General features: G+C 42.0%; 1 protein-coding gene across 1 annotated transcript in view; it reads left to right on the plus strand.

The window, feature by feature from the left end:
* Positions 1-338: 338 nt before the first annotated feature.
* col14a1a (collagen, type XIV, alpha 1a) overlaps positions 339-16672 on the plus strand; it is a 221919-nt gene continuing 205585 nt past the window's right edge. Inside the window, exons 1-3 of the mRNA XM_078539858.1 lie at positions 339-578; positions 9476-9604; positions 16202-16318. Coding sequence (XP_078395984.1) covers positions 9514-9604; positions 16202-16318 — 208 coding nt within the window. The 5' untranslated portion in view covers positions 339-578; positions 9476-9513. The remainder of the gene's footprint in view (positions 579-9475; positions 9605-16201; positions 16319-16672) is intronic.

The following is a 16672-nucleotide window of genomic DNA, read 5'->3' on the forward strand; positions in this document are numbered from 1 at the left end:
AACTGCTTTCCTGTTTCAACATTTTCGATCACAACAGATGAGAAACAGTAATACCTGAATATACTTCATGGCTGGTGTTAGTGGGCAGGTTCATTCATTATCCCAGAATGTTATCACACCAGGCGTGACTGCTGGAAACCATAGAGAAGTCACTGCTCCCTGCTTTTCACCCTCTCCCACTTGTTCTCTCGCTCTCTCAGAGGAAGCTGTCAATCAGGTTTTTTTTTTGGGTGGGGTGGGAGGGGGGGGGGGTTGGCTCTAGAGGTTTCCATTGGCTGGGACTGGGGTGGTGGGCGGTGGAGGGTGTACTTAGGGGAGCTGGAGATTGGGGAGTGCTTGAATCTGGCTGGGTGGCGAGTTTTGTGTGTGTATCTTTCGCACTCCTGGAGCAGGGAGGACCCAAGAAGAGAGCGAAAGATTGAGCAGGTCCCGTAACCCCAAACACAGAGAGAGAAAGAGAGAGAGAGGAGAGGGAGCTGTCACTTCTGGCGTGGGAGAAGAGAATACATTTTATTAAAAAATTGTTTAATTCTTAAGAAAGAACTGACTGCACTATCAATGCTTCCCGCCTCACAGAGGTAAGGAACTTTCCCAACTATTTCTGCTAACGAGATAACCATATCTGTTTTTAATAATAATAAACTATATATATATCCTATCAGGAATTATGTCGTTTATGTCCCAAAGCTGTTTAAAAAGTTGTTACTTGGAGCTTTGACTTTATTAAGAACGATGCGGCTCCAACTGTAAATCTGCAAAAAATATCTTAGTGCATCTGTGAATTTGAAGGTGGGTTGAATATATGTTGCTTGCAAATGTTTAACTCTTAACATCAGCCCACCCCGACCCATCAAAGCAAGGAACGCGGGCAGCTATTACTGAAGGACTTTTAATAACATGTTTTGTAGCAGGAAGGTTCTGGGGCCAGCTGCTGGTTTTTTTTGGGGTGGGGGGGGCACACATCTGTTTGCTTCCAGAGACGTGTTTTGTGTTTCCCTGCATACCTGCGCTCGGAGGGAGAGTCCCGCAAGTCTTGGCCGCTTGTTTTCTGCCTCTCAATCTGCTGATGGAGTTTAAAGATTGAATGAAACTTTTCCCCCTAATCTCACCGCGCAGTGACCTGCGGTGGGACCTTCAAATCATTTTTTTTTTTGTTCACGGTGGCTTTGAACTCCCAGTTTGAACAAACGGAGAGAGAGGGGGAAAAAAATACACGCGATTATTCCCAGTTTTCACCTCTGTGTTAGCCATTTCTAAAAAAAAAATAAAATAGATATTCTCTGGGGAATGTGATTACAAAACAGAGGGGGGGAAAAAGTCATCATACCCTTCAGATCCCCACTCATATATATATATATATATATATCACACCCGGAGTACACTCAAGAGGCAGAAGAATCGGAGTGAGTCCTAGATTGGCTCTTCTGTGGGTGATACAGGGCGAGTGGCCGAGTCCTAGTGACTCTGGAGTGAAGCCCAGGTACAGAGTGTGGGGTCTAATTGTACTGGAGGGGAGGCAGCCTCAGTTGCACTGGAGTAAGTACCTGTAAGCACAGTTGGCTGAGGTTGCTTGGCTTCATGTCACCAGTTGGCACCATAAACCCTGTTGGTTTTCAACACCAATCATTTCAATTTGAGTTGCGGAGTTGGGACTCTCGCCTGTGAAGGGAGGGTTTGGAATTCTGCACACGGGTGTCTCCCCATGCCCGAAATGATGGCTGAACACTCAGCTTCCCATGGGATTGATTCCCAGTTAAATTCTGTCCTGTGACATTGCCGGGTCCGGGACTGTCTCGCGTGATTCCTTTTTTTAAAAAAAATCTAAGTGTAGTGTTCAAATCCAATCTGAGAGGCTGCAGACAGGTTAATTTAGACATCGAACTTAGATAGAGAGGACTAGGTCCTGAGCAAGAATGGGAATTAAATCTTCCGATAGCAAAATGTGTCTGTTCTGTATCAATTAAGTCTGAAACGGCTTGTTGGATAAATGGCCAATATTATGACTCAGCGTGATAAACATTAAGGGCTATTGGTTAGTGTGAATTTGGAAGTAATGTTGTTTTAATCTTCTGGAGTTTTGCCTCATTATCTTGTGAGGGGTTAAGGGAGAATTTTCACACAGACTTTTCCTTCTTGGCAGTTTAGCTGCTCTTGGTCTCCAGACTCGGGCGATTTGGGTGGATTTTGGGTACAATTAATGTCACCTTGCAATTCTCTTTTCCTACTGAAAAATACTTTGGGCAAAAAAATGTCCGTTTGAAAGTCATGTTTTAAAGCAACAACTCGCATTTCTGTGGTACTATTAGCATAGGGGAAAAAAAAACATCCCAAGGTGCTTCACTGGAGAGTCATCAAACACAAAGACTTTGTACCACATATGGTCAGGTGACAAAAAAAAACTTTAGTCTAAGAGGTAGGTTTTCAGGAGCGTCTTAAAGGAAAAGACAGAGGTGGAGAGGCTTAGGGACCGAATTCACAGCAGGAGCGAAATAAATTGGGGATGCTCAAGAGGCCAGGATTAGAGGAAAGCAGACCTCTCGGATGATTGCAGGGTTGGAGGAGGCTGCCGAGGTCGGTAGGGGTGAGGCCATTGAGGCATTTTGAACATTCGAACTTATGAGAATTTTAAATTTGAGACAGCGCTGTGCATTAGTGTAAGTGAAATAAAAGCTGCGCCTGAGGCAATAGGGTAGGTAAAGATGCTAATGAACTAGCTTTGATGTCGAAGAAGCTCTAGAGCAGACTCGAAACATTAACTATTTCTCTCGCCACAGAGGCTGTCAGAGCTTTTCCAGCATTTTCTGTTTTTATTTCAGATTTCCAGCATCCGCAGTATTCTGCTTTTAGCTTTGATGTGGTTTCTTTAGGGACAGTAGAATTGGGCAAAGGCAAAATACTGCAGATGGTGAAAACCTGAACCAAAAACAAAAAGTGCTGGAAAAACTCAGCAGGTCTGACAGCATCTGTGGAGAGAGAAACAGAGTTAAGGTTTCGAGTCCCTATGACTCTGTTTCAGAACTAAAGAGAAATAAAAATATGGCGAAATAGGGTGAATAGAAAATATAGGGAGAATAAAAAATATGGTGAATAGAAATAGAATAGAACTGGGTAGCTTGGCTCTGCAATTAATACATACCTCATTGTTGGAAAGTATTTGATCTCTTATTAACTGTGAATGGTCAGGAATGAAATTACATTTTAAACACTTAATAAGACAGTGTAGACTTTGGACAAGAGTTGCGACTGATGCACCTAAGCTCCCAGAAAGGGTTGGCGCAAAAGGCAGGATTCAGGAGTGAAACAAGGTAATCCTCTGATGTGGGATAGCATGGCATTCTTGTCATTTTCATATTATGCAATGAAATAAGTTTATATAGATTGAACAACTTCAATCTCATTGTAACAATCTTGTTGTACATTCACCATACTGTACATTGATGTTATTGTAGAGTAAAGCAGTTTTAATGATTCAAACCCATTCTCTCCTTTAGTTCACCGTGCAAAGGGTTTAAAGAATTCTATGCACAAAAGACACAAGTATTGTGATTTGGGTCACTGGGTGCATCATTGCTATTGTACCAGTGTGAATCACTGTCCAGAAAAATAAGATGCCCAAAGATCTTAAGAGAGGTGATTAACACTTTGGAAGAGATCCACAGTCCAAGGGAACTTGTAAACCAGAATAGGACATGTATATAGTCTATGAAGGGAAAAGGCTTGATGGGCCAAATGGCTATTTTCATTCATTGATTTTTAAAAATTCATTCACGGGATGTGGGTGTCACTGGCTAGGCCAGCATTTATTGCCCATCCCTAATTGCCCTTGAGAAGGTGGTGGTGAGCTGCCTTCTTGAACCGCTGCAGTCCCTGTGGTGTAGATACACCCAAAGTGCTGTTAGGGAGAGAGTTCCAGGATTTTGACCCAGCAACAGTGAAGGAAAAGTGATATATTTCCAAGTCAGGATGGTGAGTGACTTGGAGGGTAACTTCCAGGTGGTGGTGTTCCCATCTATCTGCTGCTCCTGCCCTTCTAGATGGTAGTGGTCGTGGATTTGGAAGGTGCTGTCTAAGGAGCCTTGATGAATTCCTGCAGTGCATCTTGTAGATGGTACACACTGCTGACACTGTGCATCCATAGAACCATAGAAACGTTACAGCACAGAAGGAGGTCATTCGGCCCATCTTGTCCATGCCAGCCCAAGGACACCCAGGTGCCCTTTCTAATCCCACCTCCCTGCACCCGGCCCATAGACCTGCAACTTACAGCACTTTAGGTGCAGATCCAGGTACTTTTTAAAAGAGTTTAAAGTTTCTGCCTCTACCACCAACTTGGGCAGCGAATTCCAAACACCCACTACCCTCTGCGTAAAAAGTTCTTCCTCATGTCCCCCCTACACCTTCTGCCACTTATCTTGAATCTATGTCCCCTGGTTCTAGAATTCTCCATCGAGGGAAACAATTTTATCCTGTCCACTCTATCTATTCCCCTCATAATTTTGTGCACCTCAATCAAGTCACCTCTCAGCCTTCTTTGTTCTAAGGAAAATAACCCCAACGTATCCAATCTCTCCTCGCAGCTACACTTTTCTAACCCTGGCAACATTCTTGTAAACCTCCTCTGCACTCTCTCCAGGGCTATTACATCCTTCCTGTAATGTGGTGACCAGAACTGCACACAATACTCCAGTTATGGCCTCACCAGTGTTTTATACAATTCCAATATTATATCCTTACTTTTATATTCTATACCTCTGCCAATGAAGGAGAGCATTCCATATGTCTTCTTTACAACCTTGTCTACTTGAACTGCTGCCTTCAGGGACCTGTGTACTTGTACGCCAAGATCTCTCACTTCATCTACTCCTCTTAGTATATTCCCATTTATTTTGTAATCCCTGTAACTGTTTGACCTCCTTAAATGTATGATCTCACGCTTCTCTATGTTAAAATCCATCTGCTACTTTCCCGCCCACTCCACCAACCCATCTATATCGTTTTGGAGATTATGGCTATCCTCCACACTATCCACTACTCGGCCAATCTTTGTGTCATCTGCAAATTTCCCAATCGTGCCCCCCTCGTTCATGTCCAAATCATTAATATATAACACAAACAGCAAGGGTCCCAACGCCGAGCCCTGTGGAACACCACTTGAGACAACTTTACATTTGCAAGGGCATCCATCGACCATTACCCTTTGTTTCCTGTTACAAAGCCAATCTTTTATCCAGTTTGCCACATTACCCTGAATCCCATGGGCTTTTACTTTCCTGACCAATCTGCCATGTGGGACCTTGTCAAATGCCTTGCTAAAATCCATGTACACAACATCCACTGCACTACCTTCATCAACCCTTTTTGTCACTTCCTCAAAGAATTCAATCAAATTTGTGAGGCAAGACCTTCCTTTAACAAATCCATGCTGACCATCCCTGACTAGTCCATGCCTTTCCACATGACAGTTAATCCTATCTCTCAGGATTGATTCTACTAATTTGCTCACTACCCATGTAAGACTAACTGGCCTATAATTGTTTGGCATTTCCTTTGATCCCTTTTTAAACAATGGAACTACGTTTACATTTCTCCAGTCCTCCGGTACCTCCCCTGTATCTAGTGAAGATTGGAAAATCATCCTCAGAGCATCTGCTATTTCCTCCCTGACTTCCTTCAGCAGCCTCGGAAACAATCCATCTGGCCCTGGTGACTTATCAACTTTCAAGGACTTTGAGTACTTCCTCTCTCTTTATGACTATCCCGTCCAATATCTCGCAGTGTTCCTCCTGGACTACTATATCTACATCCTCCCTCTCCTTTGTAAACACAGAGACAAAATATTCATTCGAAACCCTTCCCTTAGCCTCTGCATCTACACACAAGTTTCCATCTTCATCCCTGATAGGTCCCACTTTTTCCTTAACTAACCTTTTAGCATTAATGTATTGGTAAAACATCTGCTAATCTTTTTGCATGCCCTCTCTTTGATTTCCTTATTTCCTTTTTTACTTCGTCCCTGCACTTCCTATATTCGTCTAGGCTATCTGCAATGCTTAGTTCTTTGTGCCTATCGTACGCTTTCTTTTGCTGTTTGATCTTCCCCTGTATTCCTCTGGACAACCTGGGAGGTCTAGATTTGGCAGTACCATTCTTATTTTTGTAGGGAACATGTCTACGGTGGTGGAGGGAGTAAGTGTTTGTGAATGGGGTGACAATCAAATGGGCTGCTTTGTCCTGGATGGTATCAAGCTTCTTGAGTGTTGTTGGAGCTGTACTCATCCAGGCAAGTGGAGAGTATTCCATCACACTCCTGATGTGTGCCTTGTAGATGATGGACAGGCTTTGGGGAGTCAGGAGGTGGGTTACCCGTTGCGGGATTCCTAGCCTCTGACCTGCTCTTGTAGCCACAGTATTTATATGGCTAGTCCAGTTCAGTTTCTGGTCAATGGTAACCCATTGGATGTTGATAATGGGGGATTCAGTGATGGTAATGCCATTGAATGTTAAGGGGTGATGGTTAGATTCTCTCCTGTTGGAGACGGTCATTGCCTGGCACTTGTGTGGCACAAATGTTACTTGTCACTTGTCAGCCCAAGCCTGGATATTGTCCATGTCTTGCTGCATTTGGACATGGACTGCTTCAGTATCTGAGGATACATGAATGGTGCTGAACATTGTGCGATTATCAGCAAACATCCCCACTTCTGACCTTATGATGGGAGGAAGTTCATTGATGAAGCAGCTGAAGATGGTCAGGCTGAGGACACTACCCTGAGGAACTCCTGCAGTGATGTTCTGGAGCTGAGATTACTGACCTCCAACAACCACAACTATCTTCCTTTGTGCTAGGTATGACCCTAACCAGCAGAGAGTTTTCCCCCTGATTCCCATTGACTCCAGTTTTGCTCGGGCTCCTTGATGCCACACTCGGTCAAATTCAGCCTTGTTGTCAAGGGCAGTCACTCTCACCTCACCTTTGGAGTTCAGCTCTTTTGTCCATGTTTGTACCAAGGCTGTAATGAGGTCAGACCCTGGCAGAACCCAAACTGGGCATCAGTGAGCAGGTTATTGCTAAGCAAGTGCTGCTTGATAGCACTGTTGATGACCCCTTCCATTACTTTACTGATGATCAAGAGTAGACTGTTGGGGTGGTAATTGGGCGGGTTGGATTTGTCCTGCTTTTTGTGCACAGGACATACCTCGGCAATTTTCCACATTATTGGGTAGATGCCAGTGTTGTAGCTATACTGGAACAGCTTGGCTAGGGGTGTGGCAAGTTCTGGAGCACAAGTCTTCAATACTATTGCCGGAATATTGTCAGGGTCCGTAGCATTTGCAGTATCCAGTGCCTTCAGCCGTTTCTTGATATCATGTGGAGTGAATCGAATTGGCTGAAGACTGGCATCTGTGATGCTGGGGACCTCCGGAGGAGGCTGAGATGAATCATCCACTCAGCACTTCTGGCTGAAGATTGTTGCGAATGCTTCAGGCTTATCTTTTGCACTGATGTGCTGGGCTCCTCCATCAATGAGGATGGGGATATTTGTGGAGCCTCCTTCTCCAGTAAGTTGTTTAATTGTTCACCACCATTCATGACTGGATGTGACAGGACTGCAGAGCTTAGATCCGATCCGTTGGTTGTGGGATCGCTTAGCCCTGTCTATCACTTGCTGCCTATGCTGTTTGGCACGCAAGTAGTCCTGTGTTGTGGCTTCACCAGGTTGACACCTCATTTTTAGGTATGCCTGGTGCTGCTCCTGGCATGCCCTCCTGCACTCTTCATTGAACCAGGGTTGACCCTCTGGCTTGGTGGTAATGGCAGAGTGGGGGATATGCCGGGCCATGAGGTTACAGATTGTGGTTGAGTGCAATTCTTCATCTCCACAAGGACTGTGTGATGGCGATACTATCATGGACTGATTTCTCTGTGGCAGGCAGGTTGGTGAGGATGAGGTCAAGTATGTTTTTCCCTCTTGTTGGCTCCCATGCTGCAGCTATGTCCTTTAGGACTCAGTCAGATCGGCCTGTGGTGGTGCCAGTCAGCCACTCTTGGTGATGGACATTGAAGTTGCCCACATTCTGTGCCCTTGTCACCCTCCAAGGGTGGAATACTGATTGATCAGCTGAGGGGGGACGGTACATGGTGACCTGATGCCATGAGACTTTATGGGGCCCAGAGTCATTGTTGAGGACTCCCAGGGCAAATCCCTCCCGACTGCATACCACTGTGCCGCCACCCCTGCTGGACCTGTCCTGCAGTGGGACAGGACATCCCCAGGGAGGTTGATAGTTGTGTCTGGGACATTTTCTGTAAGGTATGATTCCGTGATTCTATGTCAGCCTGTTGCTTGACTAGCCTGTGAGACAGCTCTCCTAATTTTGGCACAAGCCCCCAGATGTTAGTAAGGAGGACTTCACAGGGTCAAAAGGGCTGGGTTCTCCATTATCAATTCTGGTGGTCCATCCGGTTTTATGGGCTTTTTAGCATTTTGATACAACTGAGTGGCTGGTTAGGCCACATCACTGTGGACCTGGAGTCACATGTAGACCAGACCAGGTAAGGATGGCAGATTTTCTTCCCTAAAGAATATTAGTGAGCCAGGTTTTTACGACAATGGCCACCATTAGGCTTTAATTCCAGATATTTTGTTGAATTCAAATTTCACCTTCTGGCGTGGTCGAACCTGGGCCCCCAGAGCATTACTCTGGGTCTCTGGATTACCAGCTTAGTGACAATACCCCTCTTGACCCTGCTTTTATATGGCCTTGCCTCATCCCTATCTCTGCAACCTCCTCCAGTTCTACAAGTCTCAGAGGTCTCTGCACTCTTCTATTTTTGGCCTCTTGCACATCCCCGATATTAATCACTCCATCATTGGTGGTCGTGCCTTCAGCTGACTGGGCTCTGAACTCTGGAATTCCCTCCCTAAACCTCTCAAATCTCTTTCCTTTAAACTGCAGCTCAATATCTACTCTTTGACCAAGCTTCTGACCATCTGTCCTAATGTCTCCTTCTGAAATTTTGTTTAGTAGAAATGCTCCTGTGAATCACTGTGTGATGGTTTACTATATCAAAGATGCTACATAAATGCAAGTTATTGTTGCTGTTTTATTATTAATCTTTCTGTTTAATAACCACCCTCCTGGCCACAACTGAAGTTCCCATAACAACCAGGGGAGGAGCTCATGTCAAAATGAATTCATCCTCAAGCCAGACCTAAGCATGGTTTGGAATAAAAAATGGTTCAGTTTATGGCATAAAAGTTGAATTACAAAATTGTTGCATATGGACAGAACTTACCGTGAGTTACTCATGCCTTCTGATGATGGAATGTTATTAATTATTGTCTTTTTTAACTTGGTGGCAAAGTTCTCAAATGTAATGATGCGCTGGCTAGACATTTCAAATGGAATGTGCTATGTCTTTAGTAGTTGTAATCAGCGACTAAGAAATGCTGCTTTTGTGTTGCTTTTACAGGATTGTTGAGTAAACCCAGCCACAGGCAAGACTTAAGTATGCCGGTCCTTGGGCACAGAACAGAGACCTGCCTTCTCCTGGCCTTTGTAGCAGTGACAGTTCATTTCATCGGCAAGGCACAGGGTCAAGGTAATTGTTGGCAAGATGAAATAAATGTCTAAGAAATCCCTCTGATGTGCAGATGTGGGCAAATCACTCGCTATGATTTTAAGTTTTTTTTTACAATACGTCGTACATGTTAGTTTTGATTCGCTGTGTTTATAAGGTTTTATAAAGTTATTCATTATTTCAGCGAAACGGAAGATGTGAAATAATTATTGCAAAATGCGTTAATATATTAACAATCTCAGGTTGCAGTTGACTCTTTTTGTGACTATTTGCAATATGTATAGCATAATTTACCCCATTGCCTGATTGGAAAATGGGTAATCATTCTATTTTTACAACCTTCCTGTAAAGCTGTAGAAAGCGTGTATCTCTTTACCTTTCCACAATATTATGTTTTTATTCTGGCACGTAAACTACAGCAACCAATATTATTTTAACGGTCATGCACAAAGGAATTTTGTACAACCTCATGTCACATTTTCTCATATCAGGACATCATAACAGGTATTTTCAGAACCCAGCATTTGTACTTGCCTCATACCTGACTGTCTATCAGCACTTAATAAAACTTTGACTCCATTTACACTTGCAGTTGTAGACACAGGTTTTTTTCTTTGCACTGTCAATTGTAATTCAAGACTGCTCTTCAAGGCTCTAATCTAACTGGAATGCAAGGGTTGGGTTGGGCCATGGCTTTGAATATAATGCAACATCTTTGCTGCTTCAACGCAGTGGGTTTGAGGTAGAAGGTCAGCCATGATCATACTGAATGGTGAAGCAGGCTCAAGTGGGCTGTATGGCCTACACCTGTTCCTATTTTTTATGTTCTTATGTGCAAAGTGAATCTGTTTCATGTTGCTGCTAGTGTTGTAGTATGAATACCACTTAGCCTCTTGATTGGCAAGAGACATCTTAACAAAGATGCGAAACAAGAACTGGTAGAAGTAAAACCCTAATTCCACTGATATTATGGCACAGTAACAAAGTGACATTCCATATTTGTATCAATCAATTTGTTTGGCTGAAATGTTTAAAGAACCTCTATTAACATTTATACTTTCGAGTTGTGAATCAGCTACAAGAGTTGAAAATAGAATAACAGAGTGGTAGGAATACTATTTCCAGTGTTGATGGTTAGTGTAACCCAGTCACGATACAATCAATGGTTTGGTGAACCAATCTTGGGCCTGAAGTAAGGGGTTTAAAAAAGACCATGTTGGCCCACAACTTATTGAATTTTGCTTAGCATCTCTCCTGTCAATGAGTGCTGGATGGCTTAGTGGGCTATGTGTTGGCTTGAGGGCAAGGAGGCTGTAGATTTAGTGGGGCTCGCTCAGTCTCTCATTTCCTTGAGCTTCCTAAAATAAGATCTGCCCCTCAGGGCAATGGTGAGACTGTGTTTAGCGTTGGCCACTCTGTAATAAGTGATGGCCTTGGATGGTTCTGTCTATTGGAAGTAGAAATCAGCAGTGTCTGAAGCTGGTAGAAGTTTTTCTCTTTCTACTCTCTAATGAGCCATTATTACTCCTGCCTGGCATGGAAGCATTTCAAAAGTGTAAATATTCTTCCCTGCAACTCTGGTCACGCACAAGGTGATATACAGGGAGGTATCAGGATCCATTCAGTATTACACACAGTAACCATGTTGATGTACTTTATGGAAACATCATGGAATGAAACTGTACAGGAAGAGGCCATTTAGCCCATTGTCCCTGAGCTGAACATTTGAAAGAATTAACCCTATTCTCCTGCTTTTCCCCCATGGTCCAGCAAATTGCCTCTAAGTGTTATGCCATAAAATGCAAATGTTAGGGTGTAAAATTTACCCTATTATGTTTATAGCTGTGTTTTGGCAAAATCAGATTCACGAGAACCATGGAAAGTTGTAGCAATGTCCCATAATTCGAAAACTGCATTACATTCCAACCACTTCCTTGCCACTCATGTCCTGCACTTTTGCCTTCTTAAGAAGCCCCTTGGACAACAGTGTGAAGAAGCTTCACCTTTTTTTATTTACCTCTTGGCCTTTGCAAGAGAAATATTTGACACCATTTTCTCTCCAAGAATGTTTTTCCCTTAAAATATAAATGCATTCCCTGAGTCTAAGACCAATACAAATTGTGTTCAGGTTATGTGACCTCAAAGCAGAGTAATAGTTTTAGAGACCCAGTGACTTGAAAAGACATATTTTTCTACTGGATCAAAAGGAAGGAATTGAAGCAAAAGTCAGCTCTCTTTAAAAAAAGATACTTTTTTGGATAATATAATTATTGTATCTGTTTATTTTTGCATCAGGAAATGTTAATACAAATATTGTCATTTGCTGCATTGTCTTAACTGTATGGTAACAAATACAATTTGTGACAATGAAAAAAATCCAGCCAGTTTCATTCTCAATAATCTAAGAATAGATTTAACAGCCCTTCAAAAAGTTCTTACAATGTTCAGTGGTTTAACTGTTGGACAATTATAGGGCAATAATCATTCAGAAACAGCTGCATTTCAAGTAACAGTAAGGGTGATTGTGTTAAGTAGAACACACGCTTTGTATGAATTCTGAACATACCAGGTAAAGTGAATATAAAGACAATGAACTAGAACCAATAATTTTTGTGCATTCCGAGCTCCATGAAATATTTGCTTCAACATGTGAAAGCAGTGTTAGTGATTGCCACAATTACAGATGGTTGTTTGAATGAATTTCTGTCAATAATGAATATTGAAAGTTTTAGCAAATTATTCAAGTGTTAGAAAATGGAAATGGGGCAGAAAGTGTGGCATGTTTTGTTATGTTAAGATAAGCATAAGATAAGGTTGGGGGATTGATATTCCCAGAAAATTCCATATCTTCTTTTCCAGCCGTTTCATTCCTGTTGGTGCCGCTTCCTTGCCCATTTTACACATATTCTTACACGCTTTAAGTGTAGGCCACACGTTTGTCCCTGTGGGAGCAGGGAGGTGTGACGATATTCAAATGAATTAGATTCTTTTGGCTGTTTCACCTCCCCTGGCGATGAAAGGTTTCATTCCATGTGACAAACATGGTTCAATCTGACCTAAACTGGCACAGTCCTGGGAAGTGAGCCGATAACCTTCTGCCTTGACAGCCAAGAACTCCCCCACTTGAGATTCTGCGAATTTGTAGTCAAAACAGTTGGGCATATTAAATTGCAAACTTCCAAACATCTGCCATTCAGCATATTGCACTGCGGCGACTCTAATTAACATCAGTGATGCTGTGCCTTGTGGGGCCTATAGTCCAAAGGCCTATAGAAAACAGAAAAGGAACAGGGCTTATCCAGTAAACATAGTTCTTCCATGATGTTGCAGCTACAATAATATCAGTTCCCACCAGGAAACAATGTTTTGCACAGCCTCTAATAGAAAACAAAATCATGTTTTGAAGATTTTAAGCAGTACTGTGCGATTAATTCATCCTGTGTCATCTGCTCACAACAGAGGAGAGTTTCCAACATCCAAACACTTGCAACTTTTCATAAAGTGGATTTTGCTTCATACGCACAGTTAGACTTTGCAGATGTAGATTCTTTTTCCCAAAGTGTTTATAACAAATGCAAGCAGTTTAACTTTCAATGAACAGGAGTATGAATCTTGGAGAGTTAATTGTAGGAAAGCCACTTTTCTGTAATGTTAATAAAGATGCCTCCCTTTGACAGTGCCGTAGGGCTGCATTCCTACGTAATTATTTTTCTTTTAAAAAAAAAGCCATTTATCTGTCAAACCTTCAATGGTCTTTGGGGCATCTTTCTAGTTGAGTGTGTTAACAAGCCCATGCTTTACAGTTGCACATTTCTTTTTCAATGAGGCACTTTTACTGGCCACTTTGACACCAAGTTCCAGCCCAAATTTGGGGTGACCAGTAATTTTTATTTGGGGGAAACAAGATTTTCGCTGCAAGGATAATAAAGTACAACAGGAAAAAAAAAGGTGCCATCTTCAGGTTGGTGAACACATAACTATCGTTTTTGTCTTGTTTTGTCTGAGTGTTAGCACTGATTGTTTAGCTGGGTTTTGGCAAGAAACAAGCAACCTTGTGCCAAAATGCTTCCCTGAACTAAAATGGAATCCCTTCAATACAGACAATTCCTTATTCCTACTTTTGAAACCACTAGTAACCAGGAGATTATTGATTGATGCAATGATAATTCTACTATTTAAGAAAATAACTTAGAAATTATTTGCTTAATAAACTAAGGTGCAAACTTTACTCATATAACCGGTCAAACTCTTAAAGCCCGGGCGCTCGATCTTACACATTTACTCTGGTGTTGAGAAAGGGTGTTGTAACTTCAACCTAAACCAGGGTGTCCAAAGTTTTGTCAGTATGTACCATGAAGTATTGGGAGCCACGTACAGTATAAAGAGTGACTCCCAGATATGGTGCTCACAGTAGGGATCAGTGTTTCATTGCAGAGAGGACATCTTGAGAAATTGCTGCCCCACAGTTTCCTGGAAGCAGAGATAGAACATGGAGCCTTGGAAGTTAAATCGCTGACCTTCCAATGTCGGAGCTAACATTCCAATCGCTAATACACTACCAAGGTGTATCACAAAGGTGTACTTTGAGAACACAGTGAAAGTCATTTTCAACCTCACCACCTGGGCTGTATTCACTCAATGGGATAAAAACTGAGTGTGCTCTACAAAGGGTGTATAATCCTATTTACTCCATCTGATTAATGTCCAGACAGTGAAAAACAATAACCTGTATTTATTTGGGCTTTTAACGTAACAAAACCTCCCAAGGCACTTCACCGGAGTGATATAAAGTGAAATTAGGCACTGAGCCATGTGAGACAATATTAGAGCAGATGACCAAAAGCTGGGTCAAAAAGGTAGGTTTTAAAGAGTGCCTGAAAGGACGAGAGAGAAGTGGAAAGGTTTAGGGAGGGAATTCCAGAGCTTAGTACCTTCAGGCAGCTGAAGGCACAGCCGCCAATGGTGGAGTGATTAAAATCAGGGATGCACCAGAGGCCAGAATTAGAGGAGTGCAGAGATCTTTGAGGGTTGTGGGGCTGAAGGAAATCACAGATTTAGGGAGAGGTGAGGCCATGGAGGGATTTGAGAACAAGGGTGAAAATTTTGAAAATCAAGGTGTTGCTGGACCATTGTCTTGTTTGCTAATCCGTTAAGGATCAGTGTCATCGGTAACTTCAATCCCCAACACAGTTGGCAATTAATTAGTTAACACACATTGTGCTCTCAATCCAGAGCCATCAGAAGAAGGGTGTGATGGTGTCTGTGATACTCCCATGTCATGCTCTTGGGTATCTGCTAGTATTTCCTCAGAGGTAACTTAAATAATTTTGTCCTCGTTTTTCATTAGAGAGTAGTCTTGGCATGTCCACAGTACAGTGACAGCTGTAGACTTGTGTGGGCTGAACATTAGCATACCACAAAGCCTTTGCAGACAGATCAGAGCATGTCACTCTTCAGCGCTATGAATTACTGAGCAAACTGTACAACAGATTTGCTAAAGCTTAGAGCTTACCCAATTCATCTGTTTGCTAATGAAAAATCTCATTAGAAATATACTTATTGATCAGCTACTAACAACTGCACCAAAAATAATTTTATTTATGATTGGCAGCCGTCAATGATAACATAACTGGTTAAGCATGGTTGTATTTTGGCACAAAACCATTATATGTTTGTATCATGGTAGTGACACCAGTTGACTTGCATTGTTTGTTGGGTTGCTCCAATTTGTGTTTTCTTTACAAGATCAAGGGTCATAGCTAGGCAGCACCCAAAGTGCCAGGCACTTGGAGCTGCAGTCATTGCCATATAACCTCCCTGTTCTGAGGTGGGCATTTGAACTTGTACAACCCCTGACTTCACCTGGGTCCCAAAGTCTCTCCCTAGTTATGACCCTTAAATTTGACTGTGGTGTTTCAATTAATTTAACTGTTTGGGTTTGTGGTGATGGCTAACTAACTCATTTCTGCTTCCTCATCAAATGGGCAAGTCTTAAAAAAAAAGAAGTATGAGTGAAGGATTGTATTAGAATTCCCTCACCTTTCTTTAAAGAAAAGGAAATACTTTTTGTTAATTCCTATGGATTGTATGTTTGGTGGCAGGGGAAATTCATCGTGTCATTTTGTAATCCAGCACTGCACCAGTTCATCTTACTTTGTCTTTGTCTTTCACTGTATCGATCAATGTAGAAACTATCCATGGGGATTACTTGCTTGCAACGTAGTTTCTCATTGTACAAACTAATACATTTGCTTGTAGTGTGTTTGGAACCAGGGCTCTACACTACATTGTAAGTGATTAAACAGAGCATATTATTGCACTCGAAGAGCTGATAAAAATTGGCATTTTGAACTTAAGGTGAGCTTAGTTGTGTGGGTTTGAACATTTCAATTGTCTTCATGGGATTTCCAAACAATCAGTCAACACGTGTAGTTTAGAACCCTGGTAAATAATGTGGTAGTTGTAGTTTACTGTGCCATAAATGTTCATTTTAATGAATGACTGACAGCTTGCTTTGTTGATTTGTGTATGAATTGTTTCCCCTCATGTTCTGATATAATGACGGTATCCATTTCAAATGTTTAATTCATTTTCTTTTCTTTTTTGTACATCTTGTAGTTGCCTCCCCAACAAGATTAAAGTTTACTATAGTGTCTCAGGACAGTGTTAAGATTACATGGAAAGCCCCTAGGGGGAGATTTCAGGAATACAGATTAACTGTGACGCCAGTTGTAGGTAAGATTTTTTATCTTGCATTTTATAATGTATTGCTTCTTTAGCCAAAGTGCATTATTGTTGCTTCAATCTGGTTCAGTTGAATTTCTGCTTGTTAAACTTGTTTAAAAATAACATTACTTCTCATATAATTGAAACCTGTCTTTATGCTTTCTACCAGCAGGTCTTATCATGTTTCTGCATTGCTGTAGTGTTTGATTTTTTTTCTTTTAGGCAGGTAATTTTTCTTAAAGGGCAGGGAAAGGTAAGTCTGAATTAGGCCAGTCAGCCTAACATCTGTTGTTGGGAAAATTCTAGAGTCCATTATTAAGGAAGAAATAGTGGGACATTTAGAAAAGCTTAACACAATCAAAC

This window comes from Cetorhinus maximus, chromosome 4 (assembly GCF_964194155.1).
Source record: "Cetorhinus maximus chromosome 4, sCetMax3.hap1.1, whole genome shotgun sequence".
Lineage (NCBI taxonomy): Eukaryota > Metazoa > Chordata > Chondrichthyes > Lamniformes > Cetorhinidae > Cetorhinus > Cetorhinus maximus.